Source organism: Podarcis vaucheri (assembly GCF_965113315.1).
Source record: "Podarcis vaucheri genome assembly, chromosome: 7".
Taxonomy (NCBI): domain Eukaryota; kingdom Metazoa; phylum Chordata; class Lepidosauria; order Squamata; family Lacertidae; genus Podarcis; species Podarcis vaucheri.
The window spans coordinates 28428534-28443110 of record NC_138765.1 but is presented as its reverse complement, the minus strand read 5'-3'; the positions used below and the strand labels follow the sequence as shown (position 1 = coordinate 28443110).

The window sequence follows — 14577 nt, the reverse complement described above, 5'->3', positions numbered from 1 at the left end:
CTACTTACGTTGAAGTATATTCCTTTGCTCCAATTCTTCTGCTGTTGGTCTCTGACTTAATCGCCTAATTTAAGAGGAATCAGGGGCAGAAAGGCAAATCACAATTGCATCCTTTTAGGACAAAAGCACAAAAGAAGACTCTGACACCAACTACAAGAAAACCTGTGGCTTTCCCCATCTTTCTTTGCACTAAGGTAGTTTGCACGTAACCATGGTTTAGCACTATGTGGAGGAGCCGCAATGAGCCCGAGTAAAGTGTCAGGCTCACACACACTGCTCTTTTCCTGTACAGCTCTAGAACAGCAGAGATGGTTATATTTTATTCCTGTTTTACTGTGTTTTGTGATTTCATTGCCTTGTATTTGCATTACTGCGGTTAGTGACTTTTGTGTACCATTCGATGGAAAAGCAGGATATAAAACGCAAGAAATAAATGAATACTTAAACAGCAACATGTCTGAATGGCTTTGATTTCAGGAAGCAGAGAAAGTGTCCTCCTGCTTCCAGTGCTGGCAGGCCAGATGTGCAAGATCTGCCTAGGACTACAGCTGGGTGCATGGCTCTGTTTAGTGCAAATTGAGAGAGGAAAACGGCCCCTACCTGGGACATTTCCCACACAATCCCTAACTGGGCCCTATTGCACACTTCCTGCTGCCTTCCTACCTGATCAGTGTCGTCCCAATCTGCTGGCGGATTTCCTGCCACTCTTCCTTGCTCTTCCGAGGAAACGTGGTGTTCTCTTCTGGTGGCTCCTGCCTGGGAGCCATGTTGCCCAGTTTCATGGCTAGGGTATCTTTCCTCTTGACTTTGTTGGCTAGTGCAGCTTTGGAAAGAGAGAAAGAAAAGGAGATCTTGTCACAAAACAAGCAGAGTGGCTGACCCCCAGCCAGCTGTACCCTCACTTTCAGATCGCATTACCATTTTGCTGACAGTCACAGCATGGATAAGTCACAAAGCGGGAGGAATGTGCCACTGCAGCAAAGGAGCACCTGTCTCCTAATGCAAAGCATGTACAGATATAGGCCTTTTTGATCTTGCACCTCAGGGCCAAAGTAAATGTGACATAACATTTATGTATGTTGCTTAAACACACACACACAAACACAAGCACACACACTGCATTAGCTGCAGGGAGGGGCCCTGATCATTAATGGGGTCACAGCAAGTGTGGGGAAGGAGAGGTGCACTGCTTATTTTAGGTCTTGAAGAGGCTTCCAAAGAAATATATACAGGACTCAAAACATGAATTAAACCTCAAAAACACTTAACCCCCCTGGATATTTAATAACACCAGATTTTTTTTAAATAGCAGAGCAGCATTTTCAGGTGTCTGAAACTCAGCAAGGGCAGTGGCCTGTCTGACTTCTAGTGGGAAGGAGTTCCACAGAGTTGGGCCCACAGCACTGAAGGCAGGGCCTTTAACCTTTTCCTCTCCTGCTGTGGATGTGAGGTTAACATCCCCTTTGATGTTAGTGTTGGCACTGGAGAAGAGGAGAAACACACAACGACATCAAAGAGGGGTTCCCTGCCCCCAAGGCAAACAGCACCGGTCCCAAAGAAGGGAAAGGGTTAAATTCTCCCCTGCATTTTAGTGGCCCTCTCTGGAGTTAGTTCTGTCCAAAAGTGAGAGCCTTACTGTTATGGCTGTCATCTTCTTCATCCTCTTCCTCCTCCTCCTTGTACAGAATAGGTCCCTCGGAGTCTGAGTCGCTTGGACCCTCCTCTTCATCCTGTACTGTCTGGAGGCTGAGCCTGGGAATGACCGTAACAGTGGGAGACTCTCCAATGTAAACATGGGAATTGGAATGATGCACATCCTCTTGGACACCTTCCTCCTCTTCATCATCGTCTGGACTAACAGAAAGACACACAATTGAGATTTTTAAAACAAAACACTCCAGGTCTGCCTTCTACAAGCATGCAATTCCATGCATCATGGTTTTTTTTCTTCCCTTGGCCTTGATTCAGTAGAAACTTATGGTTACACTTCAGGACTCCTTTCTGACCTGGATACCTGAAGAGCAATTAACCGCCAGTGGCTTCTCCCAAACTGATGCCCTCCAGATGTTTGGGACTGCAATTGTCATTGGCACCAGCATGACCAAGGGTCAGGGCTGATGGAGGGAAGAGGGACAGCAAGCTGCCCACAGCTCTGGCAACCGTTTCCCCATGCAATGACTAGTCAATGTGTATTATACAGAACATGCTTTACAGATTTCATACTGCCTACCAAGCTCTATTTTCAGGGCTCAGAGTGCTCAATATTAAAATCATGCCCCACTTGTGAACACGTTAATAAGCTGTTATAATTATACAGTGGTACCTCGGGTTACATACGCTTCAGGTTACATTCGCTTCAGGTTACAGACTCCGCTAACCCAGAAATAGTATCTCGGGTTAAGAAATTTGCTTCAGGGTGAGAACAGAAATCGTGCTCCGGCGGCGCGGCAGCAGCAGGAGGCCACATTAGCTAAAGCAGTGCTTCGGGTTAAGAACAGTTTCAGGTTAAGAACGGACCTCCAGAACGAATTAAGTACTTAACCCGAGGTACCACTGTAATTAATTAATTGATTGATTGATTAACTTTGTATAGCGCTCTTCATCCATAGATCCCAGGGCGGTTCACAACATAAAATTACAATATAAAAACCACAAAATGCATAATAAAAATGAGAACTGCAACCAATAATCCCCCTCCCACAACACTTTTAAAAGGGCATTGGATGTCAATCAGCCCAAGGCCTGGTTGAAGAGGCAGAAGTTATCCTTCATGCCACGTAAAACAAACATCCAGAAGCTGCTTAGGACTCAACAGCCCAAGAAAGACTATACCTAGGCAAGTTAATACAATCGTACCTTGGTTCTCGAATGCCTTGGTACTCGTACATTTTGGCTCCCGAACGCCGCAAACCTGGAAGCAAGTGTTCTGGTTTGCGAATGTTTTTCAGAAGCCGAACGTCCAACACGGCTTTCGCTTGAGTGCAGGAAGCTCCTGCAGCCAATTGGAAGCTGCACCTTGGTTTTCAAATGGTTTTGGGAGTCAAAAGGACTCCCAGAACGGATTAAGTTTGAGAACCAAGGTACCACTGTACAGTGGTGCCCCGCAAAACGAATGCCTCGCAAGACGAAAAACTCGGTAGACGAAAGGGTTTTCCGTTTTTGCGTTGCTTCGCTAGACGAATTTCCCTATGGGCTTGCTTCGCAAGACAAAAACATATTGCGCTTTTTTTTAAAGCCGCTTGAAGAGGCGCAGTTGCGACGGACCGTGCTTCACAAGACGAAAAACATCGCAAGACGAAAAGACTCGCGGAACGAATTCTTTTCGTCTTGCGAGGCACCACTGTAATAAAATAATAATAATACCAAGTTGAGCATTAAGGATTTTGGTGCTCATGCATCACAAAGTTCTTTGTGTGCCTCCCCATTTGTGGTATGTCCTCCCCATGGAAGTTCTGCTGGCACCTTCATTATACATCTTTTGGCACCAGGCAAAAACCTTCCTTTTCAACCAGGCCTTCAGCTGATTAATATTCTACTGTCTTTTAAACGTGCTTGGGAGAGGGGAGTGGGGTTATTGTTTTATTGTTTCTGTTTTAACTATTTATTTGTGCTTTTAACTTGCAATTTTATCTTGGGAACTGCCCTAAAAGTTTTCGATGAAGGGCGGTATATAAATCTAATAAATAAAAATAAGTAAATAAGAGTTCAGAAATAGCCTAGTTCAATAAAGTGTTGGGCATGCAGCAGCTGAGAGACTTAGAGTGGGAAACAAAAGGACAAACGGACTGCACAGAGCTCCACACCAGCAATTTCAAGTGGGACTCACACTTTCAGCATCTCAATAGTAACCGGCAGTGACTTCGTTCTGCCCAGGGTCCCGTTGTCATCATAGGAGGCTTCATTCTCAAAGAGCAGCGAGTGTGCCCTGTGTGAGCCTTCTGCTGGCGGCGTTGATGGCAGGGGGCTAGTCAGCGCTTGCTGGATGCGGATGTGGAGTGGGAGCGGGGGCAGCCGCGAAGGCATCCGAGGCTCTCCAAAGCCCTGCTCGGCCATCCTCTTTCCTGCATCTAGCATGGAGAGCCCTTCCTGCGGGGTTTCCACCCACAGTTCAGAGGGAAGGGGAGGCTCTGCCCCAGGGGTGGAGGAAGGCGAAGGGACATGGGCGGGTTCTGGAGGAATGTGCGAAGGCAGAGGTGGCGAAGGAGAAGGCGGGGGGTGAGGTGGCAGCATGTGCGCCGGTATCGAGGAAGGGTAGGACGACCTTTCATTAGGCGACTTGGGAGCAGCAGCCGATTCAAGGGATGAAGGCAAGTTTAATGGGATGCCTCTCTTGGGAGGCAAAGGCGGAGAAGGCTTAGACAAAGCTGTGCCACTACTGATCGCTTGAGTCAATTCAGCTAGAAGAGAAGAGAGGAACACTTGTTAGGTATGGTTACAGCAAGCACCCCAGACCAGGCAAATTCCGGAGAAAGGCAGGACCTTTCCATGCCTTCAGTCCTTACGCCAATGGAAAACAATTTGCCAGGTACCTACAGGTCATTGGGTGGCGCTGTGGTCTAAACCACTGAGCCAATCAGAAGGTCGGTAGCTCCCGTTGCTTGGTCCCAGCTCCTGCCAACCTAGCAGTTCGAAAGCACGTCAAAGTGCAAGTAGATAAATAGGTACCACTCCGGTGGGAAGGTAAACAGCATTTCTGTGCGCTGCTCTGGTTTCGCTAGAAGCAGCTTAGTCATGCTGACCACATGACCCGGAAAAACTGTCTGAGAACAAACGTCGACTCCCTTGGCCAGTAAAGCGAGATGAGCGCCGCAACCCCAGAGTCGTTCGTGGCTGGACAGGGGTCCTTTACCTTTACCTTTTTACAGGTCATTGGCAGACAAATGGGGCAGAGAGCCAGCAAGGTCGAACGGATAATGAATGGAACTGTAAAGTTTTGTATTTCCTACTCATCCTTTTATTGATGGCTTTTTTCTCTTTTCTTGCCTCATATATTTAGGTCTGCTGTTTACACTGTTAATTTACAGGGTTTGGCTATTAATGTTTCGCTAGCTTAGTTAACCAAGCCATGATTTATTCAATGAGGGTTTCTTAAACTATGGTTTGTTTGATCAACTGAACGCTGCCCGGTGGCTTAATTATGTTTAATGCAAAGAAACCACAATCTAAAGTCATGTTTTCATTGTTGACTTGCAAACCTTAAGTTTACTTTAATGATGGCTTGGCACTAGATGCAAAACCACCACCCTTCAGTAATAATGGTTTGTTTGGCCACATGTGGGGTACCTCTGGCCCTCTGGATGCTGCTGAACTATAACCCCCATCATGCCTAGTCACTGGCCATGCCTGCTAGAGCTGATGGGAGATGTAGTTCAGAAACATCCAGAGGGCCAAAGGTTTCCCACATCTGACCCAGATGCTCACTCAACTATAAAGCCACAAGGGGCAGGTGAAGCTAGAAAACAAAAGAAACTTTGGAGACACAGGCTATGGTTTCTTTGATCATCTGTGGGGAAGCTCCTGATAAACTTGTGGTTTGTTAAGGAAATCATGGCCTTCCCCAACTTGGTGCTCTCCAGCTGTTTTGGACTACAGCCCCAGCCAAAACAGCTGCAATGTGACAGTTTTACTCTTAAAAAGTGGGGTGTAAAGGCATTTAATAAATAATAATAACCATTCAATTTAGATCTGTGATCTAACCCCTGCTATAATTTTGGGATGTCACTCTCTCAGCCTCAGTTCCTCAACTTACCCCCATCTCAAAAAAATAAGAGAAAGCAACAACCTTGTATAGAAAAATGACAGCTTTAGATCACACTCATACACTGAATACTGGATTTTTACCTATTATTCTACAGCAAGGTGATTTCCAGTCCACAGGCCAATATTGGCCCACAATGCTGTTTTCCCCAAACCACATCCACCTGCCCATCAACTGAAGTGCCTTGTTACATCAGCTGATGGGCAGGACGACGGGATATACTTCGACATTGGATGTGAGAGCAGGGAACAAGATAATGCAGTCAAGGCTGCAGGATTTAATCCCTGCTCATCATTCATTCATAAATATTATCTTAGCCCTTTGTTTTCTGCCTCTCCTGGGGCTTTCTTGATCACATCAAGCTCTATAGCAAAAGCTCAAATTGTGACATGTTCCTCCCTATGGCAGCCCAAACAGGTTCTAGGGGAAGGACAGGCTACACCCTACTACTCCTTACCCCCCCCCCTTTACATATGTATTGACTTAACCAGAAGATTTCATACACACCTGATTCCCCACATCAATATTCTAACATGGATGCCTACATACTTCATATTAACATAGGAAGCTGGGTCACCTCCTTGCTTACTGTGTTGTCTGATGGCTCTGGTTTCTGCTTTTAGTAAAGAGTGTTTTCGTTCCCTAGAGTTTCATCCACAAGTGTGCCATGTTTATTTCCATGGGATGAGGCGAGTCCTCTCTGTATTACCTGAGTCAGTCGTCCCAAACTTCGTGCCTTCTAGATGTTGCTAGACTCCCACTCTTTCCGGTCCTGGTCAGCATGACCAATGGGCTGGGGTGTTAGAAGCTGGAGTCTAACAACATCTGGAGAGTCACATGCTTCAGGAAGCCTGATCAAAACTATACCTACAGACCAATCCATTTCTGTCTCTGAAGTTCTACTTCCATGCATCCCCCAACACACACACACCAATCCCAGGTGCTATCTGGCCAAGTCCCTTCTCATCGCTTTATATTTATGCTCTTCCCTTCATATGAGATTGTAAGGTAGGGCTCCGCAAGCGATACAGTATAGAATTTCCTGCTATCATTACCTTGTTTGTCAGAAACAAAAAGCACACTACACCTTACAATGTGAGTACATGTGCATTCAGAGTAGGATTGTGAAATCTACCACACACTCCCACTGCGAATTCTCAGCAGGTGAGCAGGAACAGGTGCAGTCTTGGAAGATCTGTTTACGTTTCACCCCTCCTTCTCCCCACACCCTCAAACCGCAGGTGTTGCATAGCCCTTCCCTATATACTGCCAGGCTGTGAGTGCTACAGACATTCTTTCCAAAAAGCTTATGGCAACCTGCTCTTGTTGGTTACATTCCCTTGCCTTTCTTCCTTCGTGGCATTCCATTTCTAAACAGCTCAGGTGAGTGGCTTTGTTGATATACCTTTGAACTGTGTTAAGAAACACATTGGGAAATACAGCACTGGCTTGGGCCACATATTCTCCACCTATCCTTTACAATATATGAAGCGACCACAAAAAAAACTTTGCTTCAGAAAACTAAGAGTTCTAAAACCTGACCAGCATCTAGAGGGGAGGAACAGCTAGAAATCCCATGAACAGCTGTAAACTTGCAGGGTGAACACTACACAAGTACCCACACCTACAGGCAAGCAGTACTGTCTTACTACATGTTCATGCTTGGCCTGTGATGAGCTGTGCTGTGTACACAGCACATTTCCACAGGCTTATGCAATGGATCCTTGCTGTTTAGAATGGGAAAGAGTTACCAGGAGCATTGCAGAAAAGGTAGGACAGTTAAGAGTCTAAGTCACAGAATAGTCCTGCTCATGGTGGCCATGCCAAAAGAACAGCAAACTTCATAGCCAATTAAAGACCTATCTTATTCCTGATGTTACCCTGGAGGGTAACCTATTGAATAACAGAGGCTTGAGAGTTTAGGACTGCCTGTCTCTTTCTCTCTCACACACAAACTTCTTTATGATGGTCTTATATGCTCCAAGTTTTAGTGCTGTGTCTTTGGAAAAGTTTCCTAAGATACTTACAACAGAGGTACAGTGGTACCTCGCAAGACGAATGCCTTGCAAGACGAAAAATTCACAAAACGAAAGAGTTTTTTGTTTTTTGAGTTGCTTCGCAAGACGAATTTCCCTATGGGCTTGCTTTGCAAGACGAAAACGTCTTGCAAGTTTGTTTCCTTTTTCTTAAAATCGTTAATACCCACGACGGTGGAATGTGTGTGACAGACCTCAGTGCATTCCTATGGGAAACCGTGCTTCGCAAGACGAAAAATTCGCAAGATAAAAAAACTCGCAGAACGAATTAATTTCGTCTTGCGAGGCACCACTGTATAAGGAGAAAGGAAAGTGGCATCAGGAGGCCTAGCAAAGCAAGAGAAAGGAATAAGAGGCTGTGTAGAGCGTGAATGCAAACCAGATTCATTCAGAAAAATAAAAGATCCAGAGCATGTGTGCCATGATCCACTCCCAATTGGTAACAAATAGACAAGAGTGAAACAATTATTTCCTGTATCTCAGCATAACACTTCATGCATTTGATGAAGTAGCCCTTGTAGACTTATACCACAACAAATGTGCTAATCTAAGGCCAAGTACAGACATTAAAAAGCAAAAGAAAAATGTGGAAAACTGAGTAATTATATATATATATGTTTGGTGCTTTGTCTTCAGACTTTGCCCCATCCATACTGAGCTCATATCAATTACAACTGCAGTAAGAATCAAGGAAGGGCCTGGGGATGGAACAAGGCACATTGCATACACAAAGAAGAGCCACTTACCTATTAAGGGGTTGCTATTCCTATTCATTGGCTTGGGAGGTGGAACAGGGGGTTGCTTGGCTGGTGCTGCCGTGGTAGCATTCGTAGCAGCAGTAGTGCGAGCATTTGTGAAAGCAGAGGGCACAGTCCTAGGGGCTGGGGAGGGAGCAGTGGAAAAATTGACCCCTTTCGCTGTGCTGGTGGCAGCCGCAACTGTGGAGGAAGGCATAGTCCTTGCGGTGCTGCTGGGAAGACCAAGATCCCTCGCCTGCACGTTGCTTGTTTCCTGAGAGGAGGATGACAAAGGTCGTTTCGGGGGAAGCAGAGGCTGTTTAGGAGCATGGGAATCATGATGGTGGTGGTGCTCCACTTCTGAATTGGGATGGCCGTCCAAGGTTCCTGCAATGAAACGTATTTTGCTTTTGTTTTCAGTGACATTATTACAATACCTAAAAAATAACATCTCATCTCAGGGTAGCTCACTGTTTGATCATTATAGGGAGCATCATTAAAGGGAGCCAAACCTTTTAAAAGTACTGTTCTCTGCCCACTTGACATAAACCCATGAGCTTCCTTACATACGTGAAGGAGAGGGTTGTGGCATCTTAGAGACTAATTCATCTTTCTGCCGAGTATGAAGGTTTGGACCACAACTTACTTCCTATATAACATGGACCTTCTGCCTCTAATGTAGCTTTCTTGCCTGGGATCCTCCAGATATTTTGGATTCCAACTCTCACCAGCCCCAGCAAGCGCAGCCAAAGCATCTAGCAGCCACCAGGCTGAGGGGAAAGATTAGTGCCCACAAAAGCATTGGCTACTGTAAACCAGCTGGCCTTAAGGTGCCTCACACCACTCTCTTTGGGTGGCTACAAGCCAAGAGCATATCCAGACAGTATGTTTTGTACTCCTGATTGGACACAGCAGCTGAAGGTTCCTACCCACGACACCTCCAGCACAGGGAGCCTAAAAAACTACCATAGACTGCATAGATACCATAGTCCGTACTGGTTTCTGCCAGCCATGCCAACCAGTAATCATCAGTACAGTGTTTAAGACCTTGCATGCCTCTGTGTGTGATACAGATCAAAACCAGCAACAGTTTCCCAGTTCCTGTATTTACAGCGAGGAAACTGTGCCTCTCCATACATTGTTGGACCCCATGATCCCTGACCATTGGCTATGTTGCCTGGGGATGATGGGAGAGGGAATCCATCAATATCTGGAGGGCCTGAAGCGTCTCCATCCCTGATTTAGAACTTTAGCAGGGATATCCTGAAATTTAAGCATTTATGAAAATCAGTGAGTAGTATTATTAATATGCTAACTGTAGCTATGCTTTGCTCTAGTGATAGCATCACCTCATAGCACCCCAGGAGTCTCTTCAGGCACTCCTTACATGCATATATGAACACACACCCTGCCATCACCAACTGTTTTGTGGCATGTTTGTACATGGCACATTTTTTGGAATGTTTTTAGGTTTCGTGTTCAAAATTAAACTTGCTTGTAAGCTGCCATCATATGAGATGGAAAGGGCTTAAACTAATAAGTGCCTCCACTTATCGGAAAACAGGAAGCAACCTTAAGCTGATTCAGATCTTTGGTTCATCCAGTTCAGTATTGTCTACACTGGCTGGAAGTGGCTCTTCAGGGTTTCAGACAGGGGGTTTCTCCTATTTCTACCTGGAGAGGCCAGGGATTGAACTGGGGATCTTCTGCTTGCAAGGGAGATGTTCCACCACTGACCTGGGACCCTTCCCCAATGAAACAGCAATAGAATTAGGTGATTTTAAACTCTGGATTAGGGATGCGGGTGGCACTGTGGGTTAAACTACAGAGCCTAGGACTTGCTGATCATAAGGTCGGCGGTTCGAATCCCCGCGATGGGGTGAGCTCCCGTTGCTCGGTCCCTGCTCCTGCCCACCTAGCAGTTCAAAAGCACGTCAAAGTGCAAGTAGATAAATAGGTACCACTCTGGTGGGAAGGTAAACGGCATTTCCGTGCGCTGCTCTTGTTTCGCCAGAAGCGGCTTAGTCGTGCTGGCCACATGACCCGGAAGCTGTATGCCGGCTCCCTCGGCCAATAAAGCGAGATGAGCACCGCAACCCCAGAGTCGGTCACGAATGGACCTAATGGTCAGGGGTCGCTTTACCTAAACTCTGGATTTAGTTGTTTTATGGAGGGAGCCCTCTTTAAATGACAATGCTCATTTCTTCAGAATCTAGTTAGCCAGACCTGCTGCATTTGGGGACCCTTCTGCTCATTCTGCTAAGTGAAGCACTGAACTTCTACCTCCTGCTCCAGCCCTGCCTTTATGGCACCACAGATTGAAGAGCATTCTAAAAGTGCTGAGTTTTTGCAAAGAGGGCCTCTTCCTAGTAGTCAGGAAAAGGATCCTATGCACTGTTCTCAGTTTCCACCCAACAGTTCCAAAGAATTCTGATTAAGCATTAAACAATTGTCCCTGGAAAGGGGTGGGGAAGCTGCATTGGAAAGTCTTTGCAGTTATTTATGTGCTGTTTGTTGGAGGAAACTTAAAAGGTTTCTTCCAATTTCCAAACTAGAGTTCAAGGTGAAGGCTGGCATTCACCAGCAAAGCGTGGGCAGGAGGAGACAGAACGTCTGATAATAAGAGAGATAAATTGGGTGGGGCTAACCCCCTGGAAGTGAAGGTGTGAGTCGCTTGTGTTAGAAACTTGCGTGAGAATGAGGAAATCTTCATGGGTGGGTGTGCTCCACAGGAGAGACCCAAAACTGGTATTTTCACAGTGAAAGCCTGATAGTTAATGAAAAACACTTCTCAGAGAGCCACCACTCCTGCATCCCAGTTTCTCACCTTGTGATTTCTTCAGCTCCTCTAATGGAACAGGCTTCTTAAGGCTTGTTCTTTTTCCAGTCTCTTCCTCCAAGTGTGCAAGGTTGACAATCCCAGAACCGTCAATGGGGATAGTGTGTCCATTTTTCAAGGCATCGTGGCTGAGTTTGTCTGGCTCCTCCTCATCTGTTTTGGTTGTGGGGGGAGATAGATTAAATAAATAAGAATTAAGGAAAGCACAGGCCTGAAGATCGAGGCAGGAAATTGGCCAGGAAGGAAAAGGTGCACATACCATGTAGCAACAAGCCTGCCAGAAAAACACCGAGTCTGCAGGTGGTGGCTGAGGAATAAATATTGGTGGCTGGGATTTAAAGAAAGAAGGCACCTTTGAATATGCCTTAGCTGAGACTCCTGAATTGCAGGGGGTTGGACTAGATTACCCTTGAGCTCCCTTCCAACTCTACAATTCTATGATTCTGTGATAATATCTACAAGTAAAAAGGATTGATGAGTGGCATTGTTAAGGTAAAATAACATCTGGTCCATTTGTCATGACACAGGTGGGGGAATCCCAAGTATAGCAGCTGGGGCAGCCCTTCTCATTTTCTAGCACATTTTTCTTCAACACAGTCAAAAGGCTGAGGGCCCTATTTATTTAGACCTGACATGGGAAGCTTACAGAGGAATGCAGTCACACTGCAACTGATGGAGCTATAGAGCCTAGGAGCTTTCATCTATTCTAATTAAACACCAGAGAAACTCAGAGACAGCAGCCAGCAACCCCAAATAATTCATAATGTGCCTCTAGCCTTGACAAAGGTGGGAAGCTTTTCCCCACTGTCTGGGTTCAACAACTGGAGTCCAAAGCTTTCCCTATTAGTGTTATTCTCATTAGAAAAGAGCTAAGAGTCCCCTGGATAGCTACAATAAAGATCTATGATTCAAAGAGAATTTAAGACAAAAGGTGGCATCCAATGTTAGCTATACTCAGATTAGACCCATCGAAATTAATGAACATGGCTAACGGGTTCATTGATTTAAATAGGCCTACTCCGATTAGAACATAGTTAAATACAAAGCTAGCAGGATGCAGCCTATTGGTTATAATATCAAAGTGGTCCAAGATACAGGCATAAAGCATTATTTATTTTTAATTGACCTATTTGTGTTAAGGTTCAAGCATTTGTGCACAAATCCACAAGAGCCTTGCCAGGTATCTAATCTTTTCATCATTAATGGGGTCTAAACAGCAAGTGGTGGATAGATCAAAAGGCAAGCATCTGCCACCTCTTACTGGTTGGTTTGATAAAACATGGAAACTTTTAAGTTATAGGCAATATTTCAATCCAAATTAAAGGGATGTGTAACCTGCTCTGTTTCTAGAAAAATGTTTTCTATTTATTACGTACGTAGACTTGGCAAAAATATATATGCATAGAAGACCTTTGCATCCAAGTTCAATATTTATTTTGCACTGTGAAAGGAAATGGGGGGGGGGCAAAGGGAAATGCTAAAAGAAACTGCTCAAGAAATGTAAACTTTGCAGCTCTTGAACTTCAAATGTACAGGCAACAATGCTTCTCTATTTTGTAGCCACTCTTAAAAAAAACACCTCTTAAAAATAAGTTAAACCAGGGAGGGGGGGCAGGGAAAGAAGTGCAAGACCTTGAATGAACAGTCACATAACACTGACTAGAAAAATACTTAATCTTATTCTGGTTTGGAGGGAACAAGTTTCCTCAATTGCTTTGCCAACTCATAAATTCACATTTTTTTACATCCAATGACACAGAATTGCACCCCAAGAGCACCTGCATACACATCTGCCAGGGCCCTGTGCTGCAGGTCCTTTTAACACGGTATTCTTAATGAAAGCACCCTGAGGGAAGTGATATAGAGAGAGACTTGAATAAATAACGTTCCACATCTTCTCATGTATTGTGCTTAATTCTTCTTGCACTGTCAGCATTTGGTGTAGCAGCCCAGGGCAAGGCCAGATCCAGAGGGTGGCAACATCGGGCCTTTGCTAGAGCAGCAGAAGGTCTGCCACTCGTATCAGTGCTACCTTTTCCGAGAAAATCACATGCAGCCCCAACAGCCTAACTACACGTTGACATTAACACTGTGTGTTTTTAGAAAGGAGCCCAATTGTCATCAAGATTGCATCGCATGGGGAAGGGAGGTTTAAGCCTTCCCTCCTTGGCTATAATATATGTGAAAATCACCACATTCATTCTCTGCCAATATGAAGGGTTGTTGTGTTTTCCCTAGCAGCAACTTTTGCACCTGGTTAAGATCTCCTTCCTGCACTTAAAAAATAATAATAGCCAAAACTCACGCAGGAATTTTGCACATACCCTAAGCCAGAAAAATACATTTAAAAGAGGCAGTAAAGAGGAATAGGAATAATAAAGTGTCAGTCATTCCCTCTAATGACAAGTGATATATTACTTTTTGAAGCACTGTTCTATTCGCCTCTCTTCCTTGGATCTACTACTGTCTAATTATGTCAGCGACCCAGCAACGGCAGAAACAAGCCCCCAGCTCTCATGGGCCTCCTCTTCTTACTCTACCTCTGATTTACCTCTTGACTCAATTTGTTCCAAGTTTGGTTTACTTTGGGCAACTGAGAGTGAGTTGTTGTGGTTTGCTTTAAAAAAAAATCTATGATAAATTCAAGAAACAAACCCCCATTTAACATCGCTTGTGCCTGGAAGATTTTAAATGTTTTAAAATTGCCTGCCGTAGTTCAGCTTTATCTCTCAATGTACTTATCACATTACACCAATGTACCCTTGAACCTCGCAAACATCAGTTGCTCAATCAACAGGTATACATACCATTAATTAGCAACAATTTTTGTCATATACTGTTCCGAGTTTTTGGTTTTCTGTGGGGGTTGATTTGGGCTTTTCTGCCACGCTACCCCCCACCCTGGTACTTTTTTCTGCTTCCAATTTCTCAGGATGCTTCAGTTTAAGGAGGAAATTAAGGCAGAAGTTCAGAGAATTATCCTGGCAATATATAAAGGCAATGGCTTTTGATGCAATGCCCTACAAAGGCAAAGCAAAAAGCCTCTGACATATGATGGCTTCTAAAACTGAAAGCTGATGAGAGAGAGTGAAGAAACGAGCCGTTTTTGTGAGGGGTGGTAGATGCAATGAAATATGTTCTTTGAAGACTAAAACCTGTATGAATGGGATAAAGGAGAGTAGCAGTAACTAGGAAAAGGATCTGGAA

General features: G+C 44.9%; 1 protein-coding gene across 3 annotated transcripts in view; it reads right to left on the bottom strand.

Annotated features, from left to right (window-relative positions):
• PHACTR4 (phosphatase and actin regulator 4) overlaps nt 1–14577 on the bottom strand; it is a 59600-nt gene that overhangs the window by 6922 nt on the left and 38101 nt on the right. For all 3 annotated transcript variants that reach the window (XM_082231578.1, XM_082231579.1, XM_082231580.1), the window contains 6 exons: nt 11359–11523; nt 8541–8918; nt 3827–4397; nt 1637–1854; nt 664–823; nt 9–64 (listed from right to left, as the gene is read on the bottom strand). In XM_082231578.1, the coding sequence (XP_082087704.1) occupies nt 9–64; nt 664–823; nt 1637–1854; nt 3827–4397; nt 8541–8918; nt 11359–11523 (1548 nt within the window). The remainder of the gene's footprint in view (nt 1–8; nt 65–663; nt 824–1636; nt 1855–3826; nt 4398–8540; nt 8919–11358; nt 11524–14577) is intronic.